The sequence below is a fragment of the Monodon monoceros genome, unplaced genomic scaffold, assembly GCF_005190385.1.
Source record: "Monodon monoceros isolate NGI ecotype Baffin Bay Population unplaced genomic scaffold, NGI_Narwhal_1 Super_Scaffold_12, whole genome shotgun sequence".
NCBI classification, from domain to species: domain Eukaryota; kingdom Metazoa; phylum Chordata; class Mammalia; order Artiodactyla; family Monodontidae; genus Monodon; species Monodon monoceros.
Genome location: NW_021703768.1, coordinates 133091746 through 133117355, shown reverse-complemented (window position 1 = coordinate 133117355; position 25610 = coordinate 133091746). Strand labels below are relative to the sequence as shown.

The following is a 25610-nucleotide window of genomic DNA, read 5'->3' as shown; positions in this document are numbered from 1 at the left end:
CGGAATAGGAGCAGGAGGTGTTAAGGAGACACAAGGGAGAAATACAAGTGAAGGCATATTCAAACATCTTTGAAGTAGGAGAAAGAATGAGGAGAGGCAGTGTAGCTAAAGCTGGGGCTAGAGTGGTAAATAAGAGAACTACAGCCCAAGCCATTTGGGGCCTTACGGACCTTGCCAAGACTTTAAACCTTTACTGAGTGGCCTGAGAAGATTTTTTTTGGAGAGAGGGTGTGGGAGGACTAGATTTGTATTGTTCAAAGATTCTTGGCAGCTGGAGCGTAGTGAGACAAAAGCGAAAAGCAGGGCGACTATTTACAGCAGTATCCAGGTGAAAGATCCAGGTGAAAGGTGAAGGATACTGCTGTAGCAGTATCCAGATGTAAGAGCAGAACAGAGTAATGGTGGGAGAAACCGAAAGAGGTGGATGAATTTGGGATGTATTTTGCAAGCAGGGCCCACAGGAGTGGTGATAAATATAAAGTTTAACTAGCACAGTAATGGCCAAGTCGAACACTCTTCCCAGCAAGATCAGCTAAGGGGGTTATTGAGAAGTTGCAAAATTTGCCTTCTTTTCCCTTGGCACAAATCCAAAGACCCCGGTGAGGGTCAGGGCCCACCAGGTATTCTGGAATTGCAAACCGCGTGTACAAGGCAGGTATGTCCAGCTCTTGTGCAGAACCCACACGGCTTTATCTCCTGGAGGTCAGTGGCGTGGAACCGCTCTGTTTCCTGGGCAACGCCATTGTCGGGCACTCAGGACTGGGGAGAGGTAACTAAGGACAACGGACGTTAGAGAACACCGGAAGAGAGGGAGAGTCACAGGGGGAAAATGGGCAGCACGTGCCGCAGCCCCGGCCATAGGGGGCGATTCGAGGCTCGGTACCAGGGGTGCGTAGAGGGCGGGAGGAGCCGGAGAACGTGCCTGTGATTGGCGGACCGCGGAGGGGGGTGTACCAAGACACTTGTGGTTGGGCGAGGCCAAGACCAAGGGCTGCTTTTTGAACCGCGTAGGGTTCTGGGTAGCAAAGGCCTTGGAAGGGTCTTAACTGAAAGGGGGAGGGGAGAAGGTCGCCAACAAACGGCTGAGCTTGCAATCCGGGCCGGGAGTAGGCCGGGGCGTCCCCCTCCCCCCATGGAGAGAGCCAGGCCTGAGCCGCCGCCTCAGCCGCGCCAACTGCCGCGGGCGACCCCGCCGCGCCCGCTGCGCCCCGCTCCGCCCCCGGTGGCTGTCGAGGGCGCCTCCTTTCGGGCAGCGGCCGCGGAGCCCTCTGCGTCGCCGCTCGCCGCGTGCGCGGCCGCCATTGTGACGGTAGCCTCGTCGTGCGGAGAGGCTCCGGCGTCGGGCGTACAGCCCGCGGCACGGCGGGTACTGCAGGTGAACCCGGAGCAGGTGTTACTGCTGCCGCCTGGGCCACCACTGCCTCAGGCCCGGGAGGAAGGCGCAGCCGCCTCTCCCGCGCAGGCACGGCTGCTGCAGCTGAGGCCCGAGCTGCTACTGCTGCCGCCGCCGGCCTCCGAGGGCTCCCCCTGCAGGCCTCAGTTGCACCCGGTGCAGCCCCTGCCGGTGCACGTTAAGGCAGAGAAGCAGGAGCTGGACCCCAGCTTGGATCCGTCAGTGGGACCTCGGAGGGCCGTCAAGGCGGGCCTTAAAGCCTCCAAGGCGGCGAAGGCAGGAGGCCCCGGGCCGGCCCTCGACAGCCCCCGAGGGGACGAGAAGGGCAAGCTGGAGGAAGAGGAGGATGTCATGAGCTACACGGCGGCGAAAGGCGGGGAAGGCAAAAGCCTGGCGGCTATCAGAGAAGGAGTCATCAAAACGGAGGAGCCTGAGAGACTCCGCGAGGACTCCAGGCTCGGCACAGAGCCCGCGTCCAGTGGCCTGGTCCATGGCAGCAAGGATGTCATGCTGACCCAGCCGTCCATTGCCTTTGGGCCGCACCAGCAAGACCTCAGGATCCCTTTGACTCTTCATACCGTGCCCCCTGGAGCCCGGATCCAGTTTCAGGGACCTCCACCTTCAGAGCTGACAGGATTGACCAAGGTCCCCTTGACACCAGTGCCTATTAAAATGCAGTCCTTACTGGAACCTTCTGTAAAAATTGAAACCAAAGATGTCCCGCTCACCGTGCTTCCCTCAGATGCAGGTATTAGACGGCAGGGGAAACAATCTGGTTTTCAAACTTCGTCTGTTGCCCCGTAGCTGACATGTCAGCTGTTGAGAAGCATAAACTAGAAAAATAAAATCATGGGTTCAGGGCAAAGTCTGCAAAGGTATCACTTCTGACTTGTACATATACCAGTAAAATACGCTAACACGTTCAGGAGTCCCAAACATTAAAAATAATTATTTTTTTAAGGCCCAGTGAAGAATGAGATTTAGATGTGACTAATGTTTATACACAAAAATAGAAATATTTTTGCTAGATAACACGAAGCCCTCGGTTTATATGCTACAGATAATCAACATTTTAAAATATTGTATTATAGTAGCTCAGTATTTTTACATGTATCAAGAAACAAGAAAAAATAGTGTTTAATGAAAAAATAAACAGGAAAGTTTATACTGGATATAGAGGTGATTTATCTTCTTTAAATGAAGAGTAAACATTTTCTAGGAGAAAACAGTACATAATTAATTGTAATGGTATTCTAAAAGCTAAGGACTTATAGAAATATAGAAAATGAAAACACTGTAGAATAAGTTGTTTTCAAAGAAATGACCACAGTTATAGTAGTAACAATTACAAGTAGATATTTTATTTTTATCCGTTATTTCCAAATATATAGCTAGAAAATTCTTATTTTAAGATGTAATTCAGACAGAATACTATGGCAGTAAATGTCAATGGAAAGTCGTATTAATCTTCAGTTCATATCTTCATTGACTTTTATCTTTATTGTTTTCTTATTTTCTTTACTGATTCTTCCTCCCCACCCCACCCTCTTGCTTTTTTTTTTCTAAAATTTTATTAGAGTATAGTTGCTTTACAATGTTGTGTTAGTTTCTGCTGTACAACAAAGTGAATCAGCTATACGTATACATATATCCCCTCTTTTTCGGATTTCTTTCCTATTTAGGTCACCACAGAGCATTGAGTAGAGTTCCCTGTGCTATACAGTAGGTTCTCATCAGTTATCTATTTTACACATAGTAGTGTGTATATGTCAATCCCAATCTCCCAATTCATCCCACCCTCCCCTTCCCCCCCGTGGTACCCATATGTTTGTTCTCTCTACATCTGTGTCTCTATTTCTGCTTTGCAAATAAGTTCATCTGTATCCCATCCTCTTGCTTTTTATCGTCAGTAATTTTTAAACTTTGTTTTCATTTTCTAAAGGAGAGAAAGGGGAAGCTTTCTTTATAATACTTATTTCATCCTTTGTGCATTTTAAAATTTTATATATCAAGTAACCCTAAAATAAAGAGAAACAGTATATGAAGTGTATAGGCAGTGGTTTTTGATGAATTATGTAAGAGATGTGAATTTAAACAACTTCCTTTATTGTAATTTCAGCTGTCTCTGTGATTTTCAAAAAGTCACCTTTCTTATTTTCCTCTTATTTTTTCTCCTGGGACATGGAACTAGTGTTAGTGACCCACCTTGGCAGGTGCTTCACCTTCATAACAAAATATAAATAATATAGTATATTAATATTATAAGTATTTTTGTTTGAATGGGCACTCCAGTGGCATGTAAATGAATTCCTTTAAACATTTAGGGTACACCCACCTAGCGCTGGGATTATAGTCATTAATAAGTCCTAATTCCTGTTCCCCAGTAATAGAATATTTTAATGGGAAATAAACTAAATGTTAATTATTGTTAGATATATTAATATAGCCCAAAGAAGTAGTAAGCCAGCAGTTTACTGTGTCTTCAACATTATTACTTCCACAGTATCTTCAACAATATTATTCTTTTTGAGGAAGAGAAGAGTCTTTCTAAGCCACAGTTTAGAATGCAGAGTTCAGGGGTTATGAGGAATTCTGGAACACTGGCAGTTCCTTGGCTATATTGAAGTGTATATTTTCTCCAGATATTTAAAAAGTAAATATAGGTGGAAGTGCACTTCACTTTAAAATTGTGTGTGTGTGTGGCACATTAATTTAGTCTCTTAATTTTTGTCATGTAGGAATACCAGACACTCCCTTCAGTAAGGACAGAAATGGTCATGTGAAGCGACCCATGAATGCATTTATGGTTTGGGCAAGGATCCACCGGCCAGCACTAGCCAAAGCTAACCCAGCAGCCAACAATGCAGAAATCAGTGTCCAGCTCGGGTTAGAGTGGAACAAACTTAGTGAAGAACAAAAGAAACCCTATTATGATGAAGCACAAAAGATTAAAGAAAAGCACAGAGAGGAATTTCCTGGTAATCAAATGAAATGAACAAAGCCTCTTTCTAATTTCTTTAAATTTATTTAGGTAAAGAATAGGTTAGGTCGAGACTGAAAGACAAAAATGTAATTTTTTTCTAATCTGATATGTACAATAGAGAAAATACTGGCTAATATTACAGTAATGATTTAATTGATACTGGGCATAAGTTTCCTTAAACAGAACAAAGTAGAGGGATATCTGGTCTCATATTTGCCAACTAATGCAAACCTGGGGACAAACAGTTTTATTGTCGTTTTGATTAAATATATAAATATAAACGTAATGAAGGTAAAGCTCCAGAGTTCTAGGCTATAATTTTTCAAATATGCTAGAAAATGAAGTTCAGATCAGAGCAACAGAGAAAATATGCAGGGCATGCTGCAGGCATTAACACCATGCTCCATTTTAATATTATATGATTATCAGAATATAGTGCTGCCTTCTGATTGATAAATTTATCCTCATCATGATGTAGTTTGAAATAAATTCTGATTCTCTCCCCAGCAGTGAGGAAATGGATATTAAGCTTGGTAAAAGCACAGTGTATGGCCAACATATTGTGCATGGTGGGAAAAGAATAACTATTTTTCTAAAGTAGTAGGAGAAAGGTTCTAGGGGGGAATCGTCAGAGCAGCGGTTACAGGGAACCAGTGATTCTCTTGGTTATACAGTGGCTACAACTGCCCTAACTCCACTTTTCTGAGTTTGGAAGGAAATTGGGTGGTTTGTGGACTTGGAGACTGCCAAGTAAGAGAGTGACTCTTTCTGAAGAAGGCATAAAAATAGTGACTGGTCATTAGTAACCACTTCATCGTAAGATATAGATAATTGTGTGTTATAGAAAGTGAGGAAACAGGAGGAGACAAATAGTATCTTACTGGGGCATTGTTTTATGGGTAGAGGAAAAGCTTTGGGATTCAAACTCAGTGCCTTTAATGTTGATTTTACTATAAATTCATTATGTGTCTTTGGATAAAAGACATTTGCCCTTTCTCTTCCTTTGAATTATGGGTTACAACATTGGCCACTAGTTAGGAGCCATATGGATGTATACGCTAAAATGCACAGAAATGGTATCATAGAGCTGGAAAAGATACTTTAGACAAGACTTAGAAGTGTTTTGGACTTTTAATGTGTAAAGAACTATTTAAAGGCTAAATAGGATCTATATGTTCAAATTAAAAATAGTTTATCTTCTCTAGGTTGGATTTATCAGCCTCGTCCAGGGAAGCGAAAACGCTTCCCTCTAAGCGTTTCCAATGTACTTTCTGGTACCACACAGAATATCATCTCTACAAATTCAACAACAGTTTATCCTTATTGCTCACCTACCTACTCTGTGGTAATTCCCAGCCTACAGAACCCCATCACTCATTCAGTTGGTGAGTTGATTTTATTGTAGATTACAGATTTTTTAATGGCTCTGTGATGATTTTACCTCTTAACTTGAAATTTTGTTTCTGTTAGCTTAAGAGTTTAGAACAACAATGTTAAGAAAAAATCAAAAATAGAGTGAAAACATTAAATCAGGGAAAGAAAGATTTCAGTAGACATCAAAACCCTTGGTTTGCTAGAGTAGCAAATATTCTGTGTCAGACCTTTTAAGCAAATCAGGATGAGTCCATAGATTATGCAGATAATGCAGGAAATGACTGAGGTAATTCAATAGGAAATAGGAATATGTTTTTACTATTAGCATAAAAGAATGCCTTGCTGATGGGGTATGAGGCATCCTGTCCTGGAATATAGTAATAGTGACTGATCTCTTAAGACCATTTTTTTTTTTTTGCTGCCCTAGAAAAGCAATGGAAGTTATCTTCTACCAGATATTTTGTTCATTACATTCTTTCCCTAAATTTCTCCTGTTATCAGTTCTTCACAACATTCCTGTCTTTTGCTTTTAAGAACCCAAAATTGAGAATCTAGTATCTTAAGAACTTGTTATAGGTCTATCCATCATTAGTTTGTTCTTCCAGAGCCTATTTTAGTCATCTCTTAGGCAGAGCTTTGTACGTTCACTACTTGCTATCACTTGTCCTGAAACTACTGTTCTTTCCAGTTTCTACCTCCTCATATCTGTGTGATGAGAGGTTTAGATATCTTGAAAATTAACTTATTAGGATCTTAGGCATTTTCAGTTTTTTTCCTGTGTATCATTGTAGCAATGGATACCAACAAAACCACGTTCAGGGTATCTAGGCTCAAGGCAAAGAAAGCTGATCCTATCACCCTGTCCTCTCCCAGAACAGGCAGGCACTTTCACCCTTTGCTATTTGGTAGTATCTCTTTTAATCCTGTATTTCAATTTAGCCTTAATTGTGCTTTTTTTTAAAACTTACCTTGTGTTATCTGTTATTTATGATTTACACTTTTATCATCTGTTTCTTCTCTTTACCCCTTTTTCTAAGACCCCTCTTCCATGTCATTCTATCCACAGTTAAATGCTGTATGTTTTCTCTCCCCAGAAATATATTTATCAGTGTTCTTACTTGAGACAGCTGACAGTTTTATACAATATATTAATTTTATGCAATTCTGAGCAAAGATTTGGGGAGATAGAAAGTGGTAGAGCTCTCGCATCCATGATGTTTTATTTAAGTATGAGAAGCAGAATTATAGGAAGCATTTCAGAGCCATATACAAAGTAATCAAATCTAAGGAAAATGATCTTTTATTTGCTTTTTTCTTTTTAAATTTCTCTTATTTCTAGTAATATGTAGTGTCAGTAAAGAGTTAATTCTTGGATCTCAAATGATTAAAAAAATCATTATCTTTTAAGTATAAAATTTGGGAATTATTTTCCCAGATATATAAAGTTATATGTATAATAATTATGATATATATATATATATTTAATAGTTATATAATAGTTATGATGAGATTTATTGGCTACTCTGCTGCCCAATCATACAACTTTTGAAATATGTTCTTTTAGTTTGTACTCATCAGTGTGGCATTATATTACTTGGAGGAGTTGTTATCAGTTGCAAATTTGGTAATTTCACTATATATTTTATATTCTAAATCATTTATAAAACTGTTAAATAAGAACAAATTATAGCACAAATCCCTAAGAGAATCTACTTTTAATCACTTATTACCTACAGATACAAATTTTTACACCATCCCTTTTTTTGTTTCTTTCAGCGAATTTTATATTATATTCTAAACATAAAGTCATGGTAATTGTGTTTTTCAAACTTGTTTTGTTTATTCCCATGGAAGAAAGATATCAAGTTAGTGAGGAGTGAGGTATAATTTATCTCTTATCAGAAAAAATTTGCTCTCTTTTTTCCTAGCAACCTTTATACACTAATACATTGTATAGATTTCATGAGCTTTTTAAGTGTAGGAAATAGACTCACCAGGGCTTCCCTGGTGGCGCAGTGGTTGAGAGTCCGCCTGCCGGTGCAGGGGACACGGGTTCGTGCCCCGGTCCGGGAAGATCCCGCATGCCGCGGGGCGGCTGGGCCCGTGAGCCATGGCCGCTGAGCCTGCGCGTCTGGAGCCTGTGCTCCGCAACGGGAGAGGCCGCAGCGGTGAGAGGCCCGCGTACGGCAAAAAAAAAAAAAAAGAAAATAGACTCACCAAACTATAGTTCTCAAGTTCACTACTTCCAATAACAAGTTCACTACTTCCAATAACTTGGAAAATGCTCTGGCATAGCATTTTTGGCAGAGAGACCATTTGTATTTACTTCATCTAATATTTTCTCAGCTCTAACTTTGAGTTTCTCTAAAGTTCTTCAGTGAATGCCACCTAAGATCTTGTGATATTTTGATCTTGTGAGCTTGTCTCCTGTTTCTAGTTTCTGAAAGTACTTACAGCCAGATAGTCCAGAATACTTTTTAGATACTTTCTTTTATCATATGTCTTTGATGCCAGTTATGCCAGCATTTTCATTTTACATTAAGTGATCAAATTTATTTTAAAGGATTCTGGAAGTTTGGTAGAAGCTATATTTATTTTAGCCTGGCTTTTAAATGTCAGTTTTATATATTTAGGAATTTTCTGTTGAGATTATTTCATTTTCTACATTTTATTTCTCAAACCTGACATGGGTTTTCCTTATTACATCCAAACTCAGTTGACATCTTTCATTCTTCTGAATTCATACATTTTCTCTAAATTTTTACTTTAAAAATGTTTACTACTATTTTAATTTTTTGGTAGTAAACATGTGATGTGATTTTGATTTACCCATCTGTTCTTATTTAACAGAAACAGAACAAAAAAAACCCTCCAACATTCTGATACTGTTATTATAATGCAAAAAAATCTGGTCTTGTCCCTGACTTAAGATCAGTTCTAGCAAAGTTTTATATCCATAAGAAACAAAGATATGGCTTGAAAATTCCTTGAAAAGTGATGTAGCTCATTATTGTAGGTTTTCTTATGAGGCAAGGAAGATGGAATCTTATGGTTCAAACTATAGTAAGTCTTCTTAGGTTCCTCATTACCATTTCTGTCCCCAAAGTCCCATCTTTCTTAGCAGTTCTCTAACTGTTCTTCCCAAGTCTCCATTTCCCATCTCTGTCTCTATGTCTCTGCTCTTACTCTATTTCTCTTGTCCTCTCCTCCTCTCTCTGCCTCTGTTTCTCTCTCCTCAGCCATATGCTCGTCCTCCTGTTCTTCTTTCTACCTCTATACAACTTTTTCTTGTAGAGAAATTTGGTCTGTCCTCAGTTTATGCCATTCTCTACTCCTTCCTGTTTATCCGAGTCACACAACAAAAGCCTGGTTGCATCCTTCATCCATTCAACACAGGCAGTAGAGTCTTCCTCTTTAGGAGTGGGTGGGAGAGATTTGCCAGAATTGTTGAAAGTTATTAATAACTTTAAATTTTTTCTTTTGTTCTTATCATATTGTACTATAGATCTAAAATTCTGCTCTGTACCTCATGTAACAATTAGATAATGCTAGCTGCTTCAACACTCATCTAAACATAACGGTTTAAACAGAATCATGGTTTACTTTTTTACGCATGTAAAGTCCAAAATAAGTATTTCTGGCTTTCTTCCAAGGGATTCATGGACACAGTTTTCTTCTACCCTATGGCTCTTCCATCTTTGATATGTAGCATCCAAGTGTGCATGACCTGCGGAAGGGAAAACAGCATGGAGGATCATGCATGAGAGTTTTTTATGGCCCAGTTTCAGAAGTGGTGCATATCACTTCTTACATTCCATTGGTTAGCCTGAGCCACAGGACCACTCCTAACTGCAAGGGAGGCTGAGAAATGTAACCTAGCTGTATGCTAGAAGGAGAGAAGCCAGGTGACTGGCTGGTCTTTTCCATACTTTATCTACAGTGTGATACATTAGATCTCTGCCCGTTCCACAAGTCTTCCCTATTCACTGACAGTTTATCAGTGATGACTAGGTGTTGCAGACTTTAACCTCTTGTTTAGCAACAAGAATTTTGACATTTAGGACATCTTCATTATACTACCATATAACTCTCTATGCACCTGATTTATCTGATTTTTTACCTCAGGCCAAAATGGTGCTTGACACATGTTAGTTGCTTAGTGAATATTTGTTTAGTTAAATAAATGCATGATTTTATCACCTCATGCCTCACTGGTACCCCTTATTTTATAAAAATATCTTTGGTAGAAAAGAACATTTGTATCAGCTAAAGGATGAGTCCCTTCCTTCTTCAATAACTGAAATAATATCATTGTTCTCTATGGCTCCTATAATTTGTGTTTCCTTTGCCTAAAATGACCATACTTCTTTTCTGAGGACTAAGAGCCTCTTGTACTGTACAGGGAAAAGAAATCTGCATCAGAGTAGATTTTAGGAGCATATGTCTTGAGTGCAGTGATAATTCAGTGAATAAAACTGAGAGATTTTACAGGTCAGCCTGGCTTCATAGTTGCATAGAGAAGGAGATTTTCCTTATACCAGATGAGTGGTAGAGGTTCTGTCAGCTATAGGTTTATTTGTTAGTTTGTTTTTTCTTTCATCTAGTCATACCTTTCTTAACTATTATTAACCAAGTTCTGTGCCAGGTAATGGGGATACAAACATGAATTAAACTGTCCCTGCTCTTGAGCTCCCAGTTTTGTGATTGTGGTAAGGGTGGCAGACCTGCAAATTTACACTATTTTGTGATGTTTGATAGATGTATAGGTTCTGAGGGAACCTGAAGAGGGAAATTATGTTTGATTAATCAGGAAAGGCCTAAGGCCTGTGCCTCACAGATTGGAGGGCTAGTCCATGTAACCCTTAACTGAGAATCAGTACAGCTTCATCTACACCCTGCTCCTGTGTTGCCTCTACTTCACTGCGTCAGAGGCCAACTTGAAACAGATATACCCCTTAATTCCCTACCTCCAGGTTTAAGGGGGAGGAGGGGTAGTTATTTGACTTCTCTGGAGAGAAGGAAGGAGAGGAAGGGTTACCTGGCCAAGGCTGAGAGAAGATTCACAATCCTTTTGGCCTCTGACAGAAACATTTCTAACCACAGGGTCTGTTCTTGGACTGCATCTTCTATATTAACAGAGACCTAACTGCATGGAAATAAACTAGATCATGAATCTATTGCTTTGGCTTCTCTCTGTATTTCTGTGGAAAAGTTGAGTTAAATTTAGCCTAAGTGTGTCATTTGGATAACTCAGCAACTCGGTCAGCAGTCCTCTCTTCTTCAGGATCAAAAAGATCAAATACATGATTATTTCACTTGCCTCTAAAAATTCTGCTATATCCAGCATGCCCTGCTGTGATAATATTCCTTTCTTATCTGTCACAAATTGCTGACCTATGGCAAGTCTTAGTCTCACTTGGGAATTTCCTTATGTATTCATATTGAATGCAATAAAGCAAAATAATTTTACTGATTGTTTCTTTAGTTTTTTCCAATTAAAAAATTAAATGTCAATTATAATTTAGTTTAATATAGAGAAGTATACAAAATAAAAGAAAAATGACCCATACCACTAGGATGAAACCTCTATTAATATGTAAAATAAAATTGATATATTTAGAGAATAGAAAGTTCAAATAGTACCAATAGGTATAAAATGAAAGTCTGGCATCCCACGGCCCTGTCCCCTCTTCCAGATGACCACCTTTTAAAAGTAACCACTATCAGTAGTTTCATATTATTTCTTTTAGAAACATTTTTATATATGTGCCAGCATTTGTGTGTATTTGTCTTTCACTCAATCACTCAATCATTTTATTCATTTATTTATTCATCCAAAAAATATTTTTCAAGGGCCTATTCTGTGCCAGGCAGAATTTTGAGGCCTGGGGATACAGTAGTGAGCAAAACAGAAAAGGTCTCTCCTCTTATGGCACTTAGAATCTAGGTGGGAAAGAGAGACAAGAATGTAAAATAAATGAACAAGATGGCTTCAGTTTGTTCAAGATGGTAAAATAGAGTGGTGATGTTCTTAGGTAAGGTGGTTAGTGAAGGCTTCTGGTTGTATAGTTTATTAAGTTCTGCTGAAAAAAGAAAAATATGGAGTGACTCAGTTCATGCCTGACCCATGCTATTTTTATTTCCAAAGATGAAGCTCCACCTGCCATCCAGCTGCCCACACCTGCAGTCCAGCGCCCAAGCCCCATCACAGTTTTCCAGCCAAGCATCTCCAGTACTGCCCAGGTGGCTGTCCAGGCTCCAAGTTTGCCCCTTTGTCCACCACTCCTACCCCAGTGCTTTGCTGGGCCCTCCGAAACGGACACTCATCAGCTGTACTCTGGAGCCAGTCGCTCTGTGAAGAGACCCGCTCCTGTCTTTCTGGAGAGCACCAGCAGGATTCCAACCAGTGCACGTACTGCCCACGCCAGATTTGCAGCCTCTACCATCCAGCCTCCCAAGGAGTATCCCAGCATTTCCACTTGTCCCAGAAGTGCTCCAATCCCCCAAGCTCCTCCTATTCCACACTCACATATCTTCCAGCCCCCTCCCCTTGGCCATGCAGCCACATTATTTGGGACGCCACCACGATTCGCTTTTCATCACCCTTACTTCCTACCTGGACCTCACTACTTCCCATCAAGGTAAATGAACAATTTATTTCCTTTCACCTAAAACTACTTATAGCTAATGAATTTTTACCTCTGAAGGCCTCTCTTATTTACTGAAAAAGGAACTTCCTCATTACTGCTTGGGATCTATATAATTTAGATTAGTGGCTAAATAGGGACCAAGCAGTTAATATAAATACATGGAGGGGCCAGATGAGGACTGGGGAAGCCAAGGAGAGTGCATGCCCCATCTTATGAGGCAGCTGCTGCTCAGTTCCAGCCTACTGTTGCCACATGAGAATACAGGCGCCAGTGTTGTCAGATCTGATTTTTCTCTTGAAAAAATAATCAGTTATACGTGACCTTAATTTAAGATCATTTAGTCAAACCCCCTGATTGTATAGAGGTGTGGTTCTGAAACTTTCATATATATATATAAACCACATGTGATCTTGTTAAAATGAAGACTCTGAGTCAGCAGGTCTGGGGTACAGTAGTTTCCTATACTGAGTTATAGTAAGCCTAATATTCTGCATGTCTAACAAGCTCCCAAGTGATGTCAATTCTGCTGATTGTGGACCACACTTTGAGTAGCAGGGATATAGAGAGCACTTGATCTAAGAGGTTAAATGACTTGTCTGAAGTTATATACCCTCTCAGTGCCCTTTTTAACAAACCAAAACGTTTATTATGTAAATTACCAGTAAAGGAATTTATTTTCACAGGGAAGTATCTAGGGAAAACAAATTTGTAACTTTTCATTTTGGAGTGATAGAATTTAACTTCTTTGCAAACATTCTAGTAGAGTGGCATTAACCTCTACTTTTCAGTTGCTGTTAAGTGTGTAGACAGAGATGGTTTCTGTTGAGAATGGAGTGTTACGTGTTTAACACAATCTTTTATGGTTACTTACTTAGAAAGTAAAACTACTCCCCACTTGGGTACCAAGGCCTCAAAGAACTTTTGAGGTATATATTATGTTGCTTCAATTCATAATGGGATTCCTTGCTTTCAAGTCCTTAGCCCAGAACTGGAAGAAAGTGGAACTAGGGGATCAGATCAGGAGAAAGGGAGATTTTGCTATTTGTTGTTTGTTTTGTTTTTCCCAATAGGCTCTTCTTTAATAGCTTTCAGAAGTCTTTTAGTTCAAGAAATCAAACTTCAAGAGACTCCTAAGGACAGGGGTTGATAATCTCTTCTCATTGCTATTTCCTAGGATCTGAGATGTTGCAGGAATTTTAGAGAATTTTGCAGTGTTTTTTTTAGTTATAAGAAGAGTGCTAGGACATAGGTGGAATTTAATAAGTGAGTAGGTTTGAGAAGATCAGCCTTAGTTAGAACCTCGAGGTCCACAAACTAAAACTGCGGAAATTTTATCTTTGTTACATAATTAATTTTGTAATACAGGAAAGACTTAGACAGTATTTACTCACATTAAAGGAGAAAAAGAGGCATCTAGAACAGGTTGTGTACCACAATCTCACTCTAGTTGTTATTGTTTTTAGCATTTTGAGAACTTGGCATTTTTATCTATAATTCTCACAACAATCCTTTGTTTTAGGCATAGTAATCCCTTTACTTTTTCAGGTAAAGAAACTGATCAGCTGTTAAATAGCTTTGTTAAGGTCACACAACTAGTAAATGGCAGAGCCAGTAGTCAAACTTAGATTTGCTGTCCGATTTTGAATTCCATGTTTGTTTTTTTCACTGTATCAGTAAGGCTTCTCAATATAATGGCTTCTCTTATTGGTAGCTGTTAGTTGCTAGCAGAGAATCACATGGAAAATACATACTGTATTTTTGAATGGAAAAATCATGTAGTCAAGTAGACTTTTGGGCAGGAAATGTTTCCTTATATAATAAATAGATAAAATCATAGGAAATTTATGTTCCTTACTCATGACAAGACTTATGGGATTTAGCTGTTAATGTACAAATCATCTGATAGTTTAAAGAACATTTTGAAAAGAAACTCTGAAAAGTATGTCCTTAGAAGACAGAAACTATACCTTTATCTTTACTACCATTATTGCTAATTAATAATAATGCTATTGGGCTTCCCTGGTGGCGCAGTGGTTGAGAGTCCACCTGCTGATGCAGGAGACATGGGTTCGTGCCCCGGTCCGGGAGGATCCCACATGCCGCGGAGCGGCTGGGCCCGTGAGCCATGGCCGCTGAGCCTGCGTGTCTGGAGCCTGTGCTCCGCAACGGGAGAGGCCACAACAGTGAGAGGCCCGCGTACCGCAAAAAAAAAAAAAAAAATGCTATTAAAGGAACCAAATGAAGTGAGTTGGTAGTTTTTTACTGAATTTTATTTCATGTAAGAATGTCAAACAAGTATGTCAGCTTTAAACATTAAGTTGCTCCTAACTTCTACCTGTATGTGTGTGATGATAATTTTCCCAAGGATATGGATGATCTTATTTATGCTTATTTAGATAGTATATTTCAGTAAAATCCAGCCTGGCTAAATAACAAAATTAATTGATTTCCTCTCAATTTTTCTATTGTCTCTTCTCCCAACTAATAATAGTCTTCTATAAAGAATATTTCCTCCCTAATTTAATCCATTTACGTGTGGAATTATTCAACCATTTCAATACCGTAATTGTAATGACTTTTGATATATATATTAAATATATACCAGATATACATATTTGATATTTTGCCCTGTGTATCTAGACTAAAAATCAAGGAGTTTAGGCAGTTTAATCAAGGAGTCACTTTATGAAACAGATGGACACTTAGAAATGCTGATCCCTAGCTGTGAGGGCTAATATCCTCCTACCTTCAAATATTAACTATCTTCATACTGTGCTTATTGAGACACTCTCTTTCTGTACTACATTAATTTCTTAGTTATTCTTTTCACCCCCCACCTTTTCTTCTTTTTATTTTTTTTAATTAATTAATTTATTTATTTATTTTTGGCTGTGTTGGGTCTTTGTTTCCGTGCAAGGGCTTTCTCTAGTTGCAGCAAGCAGGGGCCACTCTTCATCGCGGTGCGTGGGCCTCTCACTGTCGCGGCCTCTCCTGTTGTGGAGCACAAGCTCCAGACGCGCAGGCTCAGTAGTTGTGGCTCATGGGCCTAGTTGCTCCACGGCATGTGGGATCTTCCCTGACCAGGGCTCGAACCCGTGTCCCCTGCATTGGCAGGCACACTCAGCTACTGCACCACCAGGGAAACCCCACCTTTTCTTCTATACCTCCGCCTTCTTGTAGTATTTATACTTTCATACGCACAAGAGATATCTAGGATCTTCATTCTGTTGGCCATTGAGTAAATAAATGTGTTCAAAAAGTGTATTGCAGGGACTTCCCTGGTGGCACAGTGGTTAAGAATCTGCCTGCCAAGGCAGGGGACACGGGTTTGAGGCCTGGTCCAGGAAAATCCCACATGCCATGGAGCAACTAAGCCAGTGCGCCACAACTACTGAGCCTGCGCTCTTAGCCCGCGAGCCACAACTACTGAGCCCACATGCCACAACTACTGGAGCCTGTGCCCCTAGAGCCTGTGCTCCGCAACAAGAGGAGCCACTGCAATGAGAAGCCCGCACACCACAATGAAGAGTAGCCCCCGCTCGCCGCAACTAGAGAAAGCCCACGCGCAGCAACAAAGACCCAATGCAGCCAAAAATATAAACAAATAAATTAATTAATTTTTAAAAAGTGTATTGCAGTTAGGGATATAGAAAAGATACGAATGATAAATGGGAATTTATTAGCTTGAAATGTATAAAAAAATATAATCAGACATAGCTATATCTATGTATCTATTAGGGAAGGTAAGTCCAAAGAATTCTAAATTTGTGGGATTATATAGCATCTTAACTGTAAAATTTTAGACAAACAGATCTAAAGTTAAAAGCAATTATCCTTAACCTTTGTTTGGTTTGTAGACCTATTTAAGAATTTAATTGAAGTTTTGGACCTATTTTCTGTAATAATGCACATCTACATACATATACAATATTTTGCCTAATCCTTATTGGAGGATAGAATTTATAGTCCCAAAACATGATAGATTTAGCTAATATGGAATACCTTCTGCTGTAACTATCTATAACTGTTGAATTTATATATGAACAATTTAATACCTAGCTGAAATCACAAGAAAGGAAAATAAATCCCCCTTCGTCAAAATGACAAACGAGCTGAAAACTAGTACAGTGGTCTTGGGGGTAGTTTGCAGATTCATATAGTCTCAGCATTTATAAACTTGGGTTTTAATGCCTACATAAGGAGAGGATATGAGGTCATGACTCTGCTCAAGGTGAGGAGCTGAAACTAAAACCTCTTCATAAAGCTAAGACCTTAGAGGACTTCCCTGGTGGCGCAGTGGTTAAGAATCCGCCTGGCAATGCAGGGGACACGGGTTTGACCTCTGGTCCGGGAAGATCCCACATGCTGCAGAGCAACTAAGCCCGTGCACCATAACTACTGAGCCTGCGTTCTAGAGCCCACAAGCCACAACTACTGAGCCCACACACCACATCTACTGAAGCCTGTGTGCCTAGAGCCCGTGCTCCATAACAAGAGAAGCCACCACAATGAGAAGCCCATGCACTGCAATGAAGAGTAGCCCCCGCTCGCTGCAACTAGAGAAAGCCCACACACAGCAATGAAGACCCAATGCAGCCTAAATAAATAAATAAATAACTTTTAAAAAAAGCTAAGACCCTAGAAAGGCCTGTCAACCTTGATAAAGTAATAGAAGATTTTTATCATTGACCCAGAGAAAGCACAAAGGAAACTTGTTTTTATTCAGGGCTATATATGGAAAAAAGTCTTCTGTTAGAAATCAAAACCCTAGATTATACTGCACACTGGTTGAGAATCTGAAATCAACCTATCCACTTGATAAACTGAGAAGTTAGGGATTTCCCTGGAGGTCCAGTGGTAAAGAATCCACCTTACAATGCAGGGGACGTGGGTTCAATCCCTGGTCAGGGAACTAAGATCCCACATGCTGTGGGGCAACTGAGCCCACGTGCCACAACTACTGAGCTCACATGCCTCAACTAGAGAGCCCATGTGCCACAAAGTACAGAGCCCACGTGCTCTGAAACCTGCGTGCCAAAGCTACAGAGCCCACGTGCCCTGGAGCCTGTGCACTACAACTAGAAAAGAGAAAAAACCCACGCGCCACAACTAGAGAGATGCCTGCGCGCCACAACGAAAGATCCCTCATGCCTCAACAAAGATCCCACGTGCCACAACTAAGACCTGATGCAGCCCCCCCATAAAATAAATATTAAAAAATAATAAAAAAATAAACTGATAAATGAACATAGAAATTAGTTCTTGGATGACTTACCTGGGACAACTATTCTAGAGGAACACTTCCACCATTCAAGCCACTTGGAATTTCCAAAGGGAGAAAATTGTCATTAAAGGTGAACTTTAGAAAATTATGGAACACGAGCAAAGTATTCATTAAGAACAAGAGTCAGTAGATGGTACAAATAGAATTAACGCCCCAAGAATTTGAAATAACTGAAAATCAGGGAGAGACTAAAAATGAATATTTCAAATGTTTAAAGAGGACTTCTGTACCAGCCAAGATGCAATATAAGGAACTGTATCTACCCTCATCTGAAATGATGAAAAACAGACAAAATATATGAAGATACGGTTTTCAAGACACTATTTACCAGGCAATGAATATGAAGATTCCTGAGAGACAGAAAATAAATGAGGTAAGCCTTGCAATCTAACCAGCTTACTGACCTGGAAACCGTGGCACAAGCAGATCCTTGCAGACTCCCTGAGTTGAGGAGATGGAGCTGAGAGACCAGTGAAACCAAGTCAGTTAGAATTCTCAGGATAGAGTACTGGAGAGAAGAAAGCTACACAGTGCAAGAACTCTGGATCTCTGCATAGGTTCCATCTTGAGTATTCAGCTGAATACTGATCAGTGTATGCCTGTGAGGAAAATTACCCAAGGCTAGTGGAAAAACTACCTGAAAAATCAGAGACAACAGTTCCCAGCAATCACACCAGGCTGGAAATAGTTCCTGTTCTCACCAAACAGATTGGAAAACCTTGATGGGGTATTAAATACTTAGAGAGTCTTGTTTCAGCTAGGCCTAGACTAAAAATTTCTAATCAATTTTTATCTAAAAAATTTTATCTAAAAATTCTTAAGATCTGAAATGATCAAACTGTTTTCAAGTAATTAACTGCATCCAAAACAAAGCTCAAGGATATTAATAGAAATAGTATGATTAAAAAGATAAGTGAGAGGGAGTTTCATTTCTGAGGTGGCAGCATGAGGAGCTCTGTGAAGCTGCTCCCAAGCAAACAAGCATAACTCGTGAAAACTATTTTAAAAAACTAACCGCTTAAATTCTCTGGGCAGTGTCCTAAGGGCATACAGCAAATGAAGAAACATTTATTCAAGAAAACATCCTAAAACTTGGTGAGAACAGCAAGAGTCTATGACCCTTGAGCCATGACAAATACCATCCCTCACTCCCGCCCTCAGTTCATCTGGATGGAATGCCAACTCTGGGTGGGTATGGCCAAGAAGGTAGCTCTCACTCCCCTCAGCTCCTAATCAAGGGATACAATATCTTACAGAGAATGGTAGCATTTCTCATCCTCTCCAGCTCTTGAGTTAAAGAAACTAAGTTGATGGTGAGTGTGAGCAAGAGGTTGGGGGTTCCTTTTCTTCGCTCAGCCCCTACTAACAGGATAGCCACTCAACTCTAAGGATGACAGGCAGAGAATACTGCAACCCTGAACACGCTTGACCCAGGTCACTCGTAGAAGAGATGTTCTATGCTGGCAGAGGCAAGCCAAGAAGACCAGAGATTTTGCCATATGAACAGAGAGCTCAGAAGCTTTCCCCCAAAGGAATTTGACTTTATCTGAAACAGTGTGGGGAAGTTCAACCCTAAGGACACTCTTGAAAACAATGAGATTTTGGTGATAAGCAAATAAAAAGAGACTCCTCTTAATTGAGACCAAGCAGCTACTGTATGCCAGCTAGTACACCAAAGAGAACTAAGGAAAGAAACAGCTAAGAAGAGCCCTCCTGCAGTCAGAACAAACCTCAAAGACTCCTCAAAATTTACCCCGTCTGAATTTAATTGGATCAGACTGTGGAACAATCTCTGCCCCAAGGCATTTCGAGAACAGAGCAATCAACCAGCAATTAGTGGAATCTTAACAGCTGTATGTGATAACAAATGAGTCAGAGAGCTTAACACAAAAATCAGGGAAAGAGATAGTCAAAGAGAGTCCTGTTAAAACCAATATCATCCTAGGGTGACTGTATTCATGTCCACGTCTGTGCCCTCTGAGGAGTGACACTCAAGGTTCACACTGCAGAGGAAATAGACTTCACTAAAATAGTCTGTCCCTGGTGGTCCATTGGGTAAGACCCTGTGTTCCCAATGCAGGGGGCCTGGGTTTGACCCCTGGTCTGGGAACTAGATCCCGTTTACATGCCACAACTAAGAGCCTGCATGCTGCAACTAAGAAGTCTGCATGCCTCAACCAAGACCTGGTATAGCCTAAATAAATAAAATTTTTAAAAATAAAAAATAAAATAGTCTAGTAAGTCAGTAAACAAAAAACAAGCAAAAAAATAAAAACAAAAAAAGTAGCCCTGGAGAAGTGAAAGAGTCATTGTCCAGAGTTCCTACAGTATATTACCTAAAACGTCCAGACTTCAACCAAAAATTATGACATGCACAGAAACAGGAAAGCATGATATGTACATGGGGGAGAAAAACAGGCAAAAGAAACTACCTGTGATAGGGCCCAGATTTCAAATTTGACAAAGGCTTCCAAGCCATTATAAATATATTCAAACAATTAAAGGAAACCATTTTTAAAGAAGTAAAGGAAGTTATGATGATGATGCCTCTTCATAGAGATACTATCAATAAAGACATAGAAATTATAAAAATAGCCAAATGGAAATTCTGGAGTTGAAAAGTACAATAACCAAAATGAAAAATTCACTAGAGGGGCTCAACAGTAAAATTGAACGGACACAAGAATGAATCAGAAAACTTGAAAATAGACTGGTAGTGATTATACAATCTGAAGAATAGAGCGGAAAAAGAATGAAGAAAAATGAACAGAGCCTCAGAACACAGTCATCATTAAGTGTACCAGTGTATCTATAAAAGGAGTATCAGAAGGAGAGAGGAGAGAGAAAGAAGCAGAAAAAAGTACTTGAAGACCTAATAGCTGAAAACTTCCCAGATATGATGAAAAATATTACACATTTAAGAAATTTAATGAATTATGAGTAGTGTAAAAGCCAAGAGATCCACAGCGAGACACATCATAGTAAAATACTGAAATCCAAAGCCAAAGAGAAAATCAAAGTGAGAGAGACAGACAGACACTCATCATGTACAAGGAAACCCCAATAAAATGAACACCTGACATCCCATGAGAAACAATGGAGGCCAGAATACATATTTAAAGTACTGAAAAAAACCTGTCAACTTACATTTAGTGAAGCCATGTTTCAAAAATGAAGCCAAAGTAAAGAGATTCTCAGATAATCCAAAACTGAGATTGCCAGCACACTTGCATTGTGAGAAATACTAAAGGGAGTTCTTCAGGCTGAAAGTAAGTGATCACTAATGGTAGTTGGAATACAAACAAACAAAATACCAAAGAGCCCAGTAAAGGTAAAAATGCAATTATAAAAGATAGTATAGGAAATCTAACAAAGAGTGGATATATGTAATGTATATGTATAACCAATTCACTTTGCTGTACAGCAGAAACTAATACAACATTGTAAAGCAACTATACTCCAATAAAAATTAAAAAAAAATAAAAGATAGTATAAAAAGACAGTATAAATCTTCTTTTGACTGGTTTTCAAAGCAGTTGTATAAAACAATATGCAAATAATTGTTTTGGTGGACCTATAACATATAGAAATGTAATATACTTGATAATAAAAGCATAAGGAAGTAGGTGGAGGCAAAGTTGTTTTAGAGTAAGGAAATGATGGCAGATGGTAACTTGAATCCACAGGAACAAATGAAGAGAACCAGCAGTAGTGAATAAAAAGGTTAATATAACAAACTTCAAAGTATATACTTGCTCTCCTTTCTCTTCTCAGCTTATTTAATAGGCATAAAATTATATAAATTAATAGTCATACCAGTAGATTGCTGGTTTTATAACATATAGCTATAATTTATATAACAATAGTAGTACAAAAAGGGGGAAGAAGGAGTAGAGCTATATACAAGCAACATTTCTATGTTTTGGGACTTCCCTGGTGGTCCAGTGGGTAAGACTCTATGCTCCCAACGCAGGGGGCCTGGGTTCAATCCCTGGTCAGGGAACTAGATCCCGCATGCATGCCGCAACTAAAGATCTTGCATGCTGCAATGAAGATCCCGTATGCTGCAACTAAGACCCAGTGCAGCCAAAATAAATACATATTTTTTTAAAATTTCTATATTTTACTGGAATTAAGTTAGTAAAAATCTGAAGTTGATTCAGGTAAGGTAAGATGTATATGATTAGCCCTAGAGCAACCACTAAGAAAATAACGAAAAAATAGTGGAAAAGTTGTTAAAGGAACTAAAAAGTTATTTAGAAAATATTTACTTCATGCAAAAGAAAGCAGTAAAGAAGGAATAGAAGGCCACAAGGAAAATACAAGACACATAGAAAACAAAAAATGGCAGACATGAATCCAGCTGTTTCAATAATCACATTAACTGTTAATGATTAAACAATCAAAAGGCAGATATTGTATAACTGGATAAAAATCAAGATCTTAACTATATGTTGTCTACAGTAGACACACTTCATAGTCAGACTCTTCTGAAAAATGGGAGGGCCTCATTCCATGAGGCCAGTATTGCTCTGCTACCAAAACCAGAGAAAGACAACTTAAGAAGGAAAAACTGCAGGTCAATATCTCTAATGAATACAGAGACAAAAATCCTCAACAAAATACTAGCAAACTGAATTCAGCAGCATAACAAAAGGATTATACACTGTAACCAACTTGGATTTATTCCAGGAATGTGAGTTGTTTAACATTTGAAAATCAATTAATGTAGTATAGGATAAGGGACAAAACCACACAATCATCTCAATAAACCCAGAAAAAAAGCATTTGACAAAACTGAGCACTTCTTCATGTTGAACATGAAGTATTCCAGCAAACTAGGAATACAAAGAAACTTCCTCAACTAGTTAAAGGGCATCTAACAAAAAAACCCTAACTAACATTATACTTAATGGCAAAGACTGGGGATCAGCAAGACCCACTTAAGATCAAGAATAAGACACGGATGTACATTTTTACCACGTCTATTCAACATTTTATTGGAGGTTTAATCCAGGACAATTAGACATGAAAAAGTAAATAAAAGGTATCTAGATTGTAAAGGAAGAAATAAAACTATATTTATATATTGCACAATCTTATATATAGAAAATCCTGAGGAATCCACAAAAAAAAGCTATTATAAGTAACAAATGAATTCAGCAAGTTTTCAGGACATAAGACTAGTATATATAAAACAGTTGCATTTCTGTACAGTAGCAGTGAATAAATAGAAAATGAAATTGAGGAAACAATTCCATCTACAATAAAATAGAATTTAAAAACCTTAGGAATCAATTTAACAAAATAAGTGCAAAACTTATATTCTGAAAAGTACAAAACACCACTGAGGTAGAATGTCACTGAGAGTTACAGAATAGGGAGCCCCAAGAATCTCTCTCTCCACTGAAGCAATAATTAAGCTGGCAAAACCTGTCAGAATCAGCTGGAGGGGTGTTTAATGAAGAAAGAAGCTGCTAAATTCTGATAAGAGAGCACTGTGGTATTTTTGCCACAGCCATCTCACATTTTCTACTTCAGTGATGGCCAAGGGGATGGTGACCCATGTTCCTGGTGTGACTTGTTGCTATTAGACGAGGCAGTACAGACCTTGTTCTTAAAGCATTATGGTTGTGCATTTTTGACTTGTCTGGTGACTTCCTGAGGAATTGGCTCAGGGGCTTACCTTAGTTTGACTCTCCCAAGCATTCCCTTAGAGCTGGAGTGGCCTCACAGCTAGTGTTTGTGGAAAATATTTAAAGGTATATACTGTCCACAGCTGCCTGGGTTAAGGGACAACAGACAGGACAAGCAGCAGACAGACTGAAAAGCCTAGAAGAGACTGGGAAAGGAGATATATGGGGAATAGAGGCTTTGAAAATCTCCCATGTATACTGAGGAATCAGTACACAAGGGCACAAACATATCCAGAGCTAGCATATCCAGAGCTAAACACATGTTCAGCAAACACTGGAGAAGACCCTAAGCTTTCACCTCTGACTGCTTTTTAGGCTCTATGTAAATAGGAAATCAAGGCTGAAGAAGACTTGTAAATAGCTTGACCCAAAACTTCCAAAATTTAAAGAAAGATAGGAATCCAAGATGCTCAATGAACACTAAGTAGGGTAAATTCAAGGAGATACATTATAATCAAGCTGTCAAAGCCAAAGAAGGAGAGAATCTTGAAAACAGCAAGAGGGAAGTGACTAATCTTGTACAGGAGATTCTCAATAAGGTCAACAGCCAGTTTCTCATCAGAAACCAGGGAAGTCAAAAGACAGTGGCATAGCATAGGGCTGAAAGAAAAGACACCATCAACCAAGAATTCTATAACCAACAAAACTACCCTTCAGAAATGAAGGAGGGCTTCCCTAGTGGTGCAGTGGATAAGAATCTGCCTGCCAATGCAGGGGACACGGGTTCGATCCCTGGTCTGGGAAGATCCCACATGCCGCGGAGCAACTAAGCCCATGCGCCACAACTACTGAAGCCTGTGTGCCTAGAGCCCGTGCTCTGCAATAAGAGAAGCCACTGCAGTGAGAAGCCCGCGCACCACAAGGAAGAGTAGCCCCCGCTCACTACAACTAGAGAAAGCCTGTGTCCAGCAACAAAGACCCAACAGAGCCAAAAAAAAAAAAAAAGAAAGAAAGAAAAGAAAAGGAGAGGGAATTCCCTGGCAGTCCAGTGGTTAGGACTCGGCACTTTCACTGCCAGGGCTCCAGATTTGATATCTGGTTGGGCAACTAAGATCCCACAAACCAAACAGTGTGGCCAAAAAAAAAAAAAGTAGAGGAAGTTCATCACCAGTAAACCTACCCTACAAGGAATGCTAAAGGAAGTATTTCAGAATAAAATGAAAAGGCAGTAGACAGTAACTCAAAGCCAGACAAAGAAATAAAGAACACTGGTAAAAGTTACTAAAATAACAGATAGAAAAGCCAAGTATCTTTTTTATTTTGTTTTTTTGGCCTCGCCAGAGACATGCAGGATCTTAGTTCCCTGACCAGGGATCAAAGCCATGCCCCCTATAGTGGAAGCACAGAGTCTTCACCACTAGACCACCAGGGAAGTCCTTCTTTTGTTTTTAAAAGCCAAGTATATTGTATTTTTGGTTAGTAACTTTATGTGATTTAAAAGCAAATGCATAAAACATCTATTATAAAATCTGTTAATAGATATAAAATGTATAAGTACATAATTTAGGACAGTAGCAATACAAAGGAAGGAAGGCACTGTATACAAGCAGAATTTTGATATGCTAATGAAGGTAACTTAGTATCAATTCAAACGAGATTGTTATAAATTTAAGATGTTAATTATAATCCCCATGGTAACCACTTAAGAAAATAACTTAAAAATATTTGAGGAAATTCCCTGGCGGTGGTGGATAGGACTCCATGCTTCCACTGCACCCTTGCACCCCAGCTCAGGAACTAAGATCCCACATGCCACGTGGTACAGCCAAAAAAAAGAAAAAAGGCAGAGTAAGTATTTCCTTATCAGTAATCCCCTTAAATGGATTAAATTAAAAGGTAGATTGGCAGAATGAATTTAAAAAATAATCACACTAAATCTTGTCTCTAAGAGACTCACTTTATTTATTTTAAAAAATAAACATGATATTCACTGAACAGATTTTTTTTTTTTTGGCTGCACCATGTGGCTTGTGGACATCTTAGTTACCTGACCAGGGATCAAGCCTGTGTCCCCTGCAATGGAAGTGCAGAGCCCTAACCACTGGACCACCAGGGAATTACCACAAGAGACTCACTTTAGATCCAATGACACAAATAGGCTGAAGTGAAAAAATAAAAACAGATATTCCTTACAAGTAGTAACCAAAAGAGAGCTGAGGTGGCTATAATAGTATTTAACAAAATAGGTTTTATGTCACAATTGTTACAAGAGACAAAGACATTACATATT

General features: G+C 39.4%; 1 protein-coding gene across 2 annotated transcripts in view; it reads left to right on the top strand.

Annotated features, from left to right (window-relative positions):
- Window positions 1-1132: 1132 nt before the first annotated feature.
- Window positions 1133-25610, top strand: part of SOX30 (SRY-box 30) — a 32916-nt gene continuing 8438 nt past the window's right edge. The window contains exons 1-4 of one of the 2 annotated variants that reach the window (XM_029217804.1): window positions 1133-2141; window positions 4132-4371; window positions 5582-5761; window positions 11899-12391. In XM_029217804.1, coding sequence (XP_029073637.1) covers window positions 1133-2141; window positions 4132-4371; window positions 5582-5761; window positions 11899-12391 — 1922 coding nt within the window. The remainder of the gene's footprint in view (window positions 2142-4131; window positions 4372-5581; window positions 5762-11898; window positions 12392-25610) is intronic. The other variant, XM_029217805.1, reaches the window with a different exon arrangement.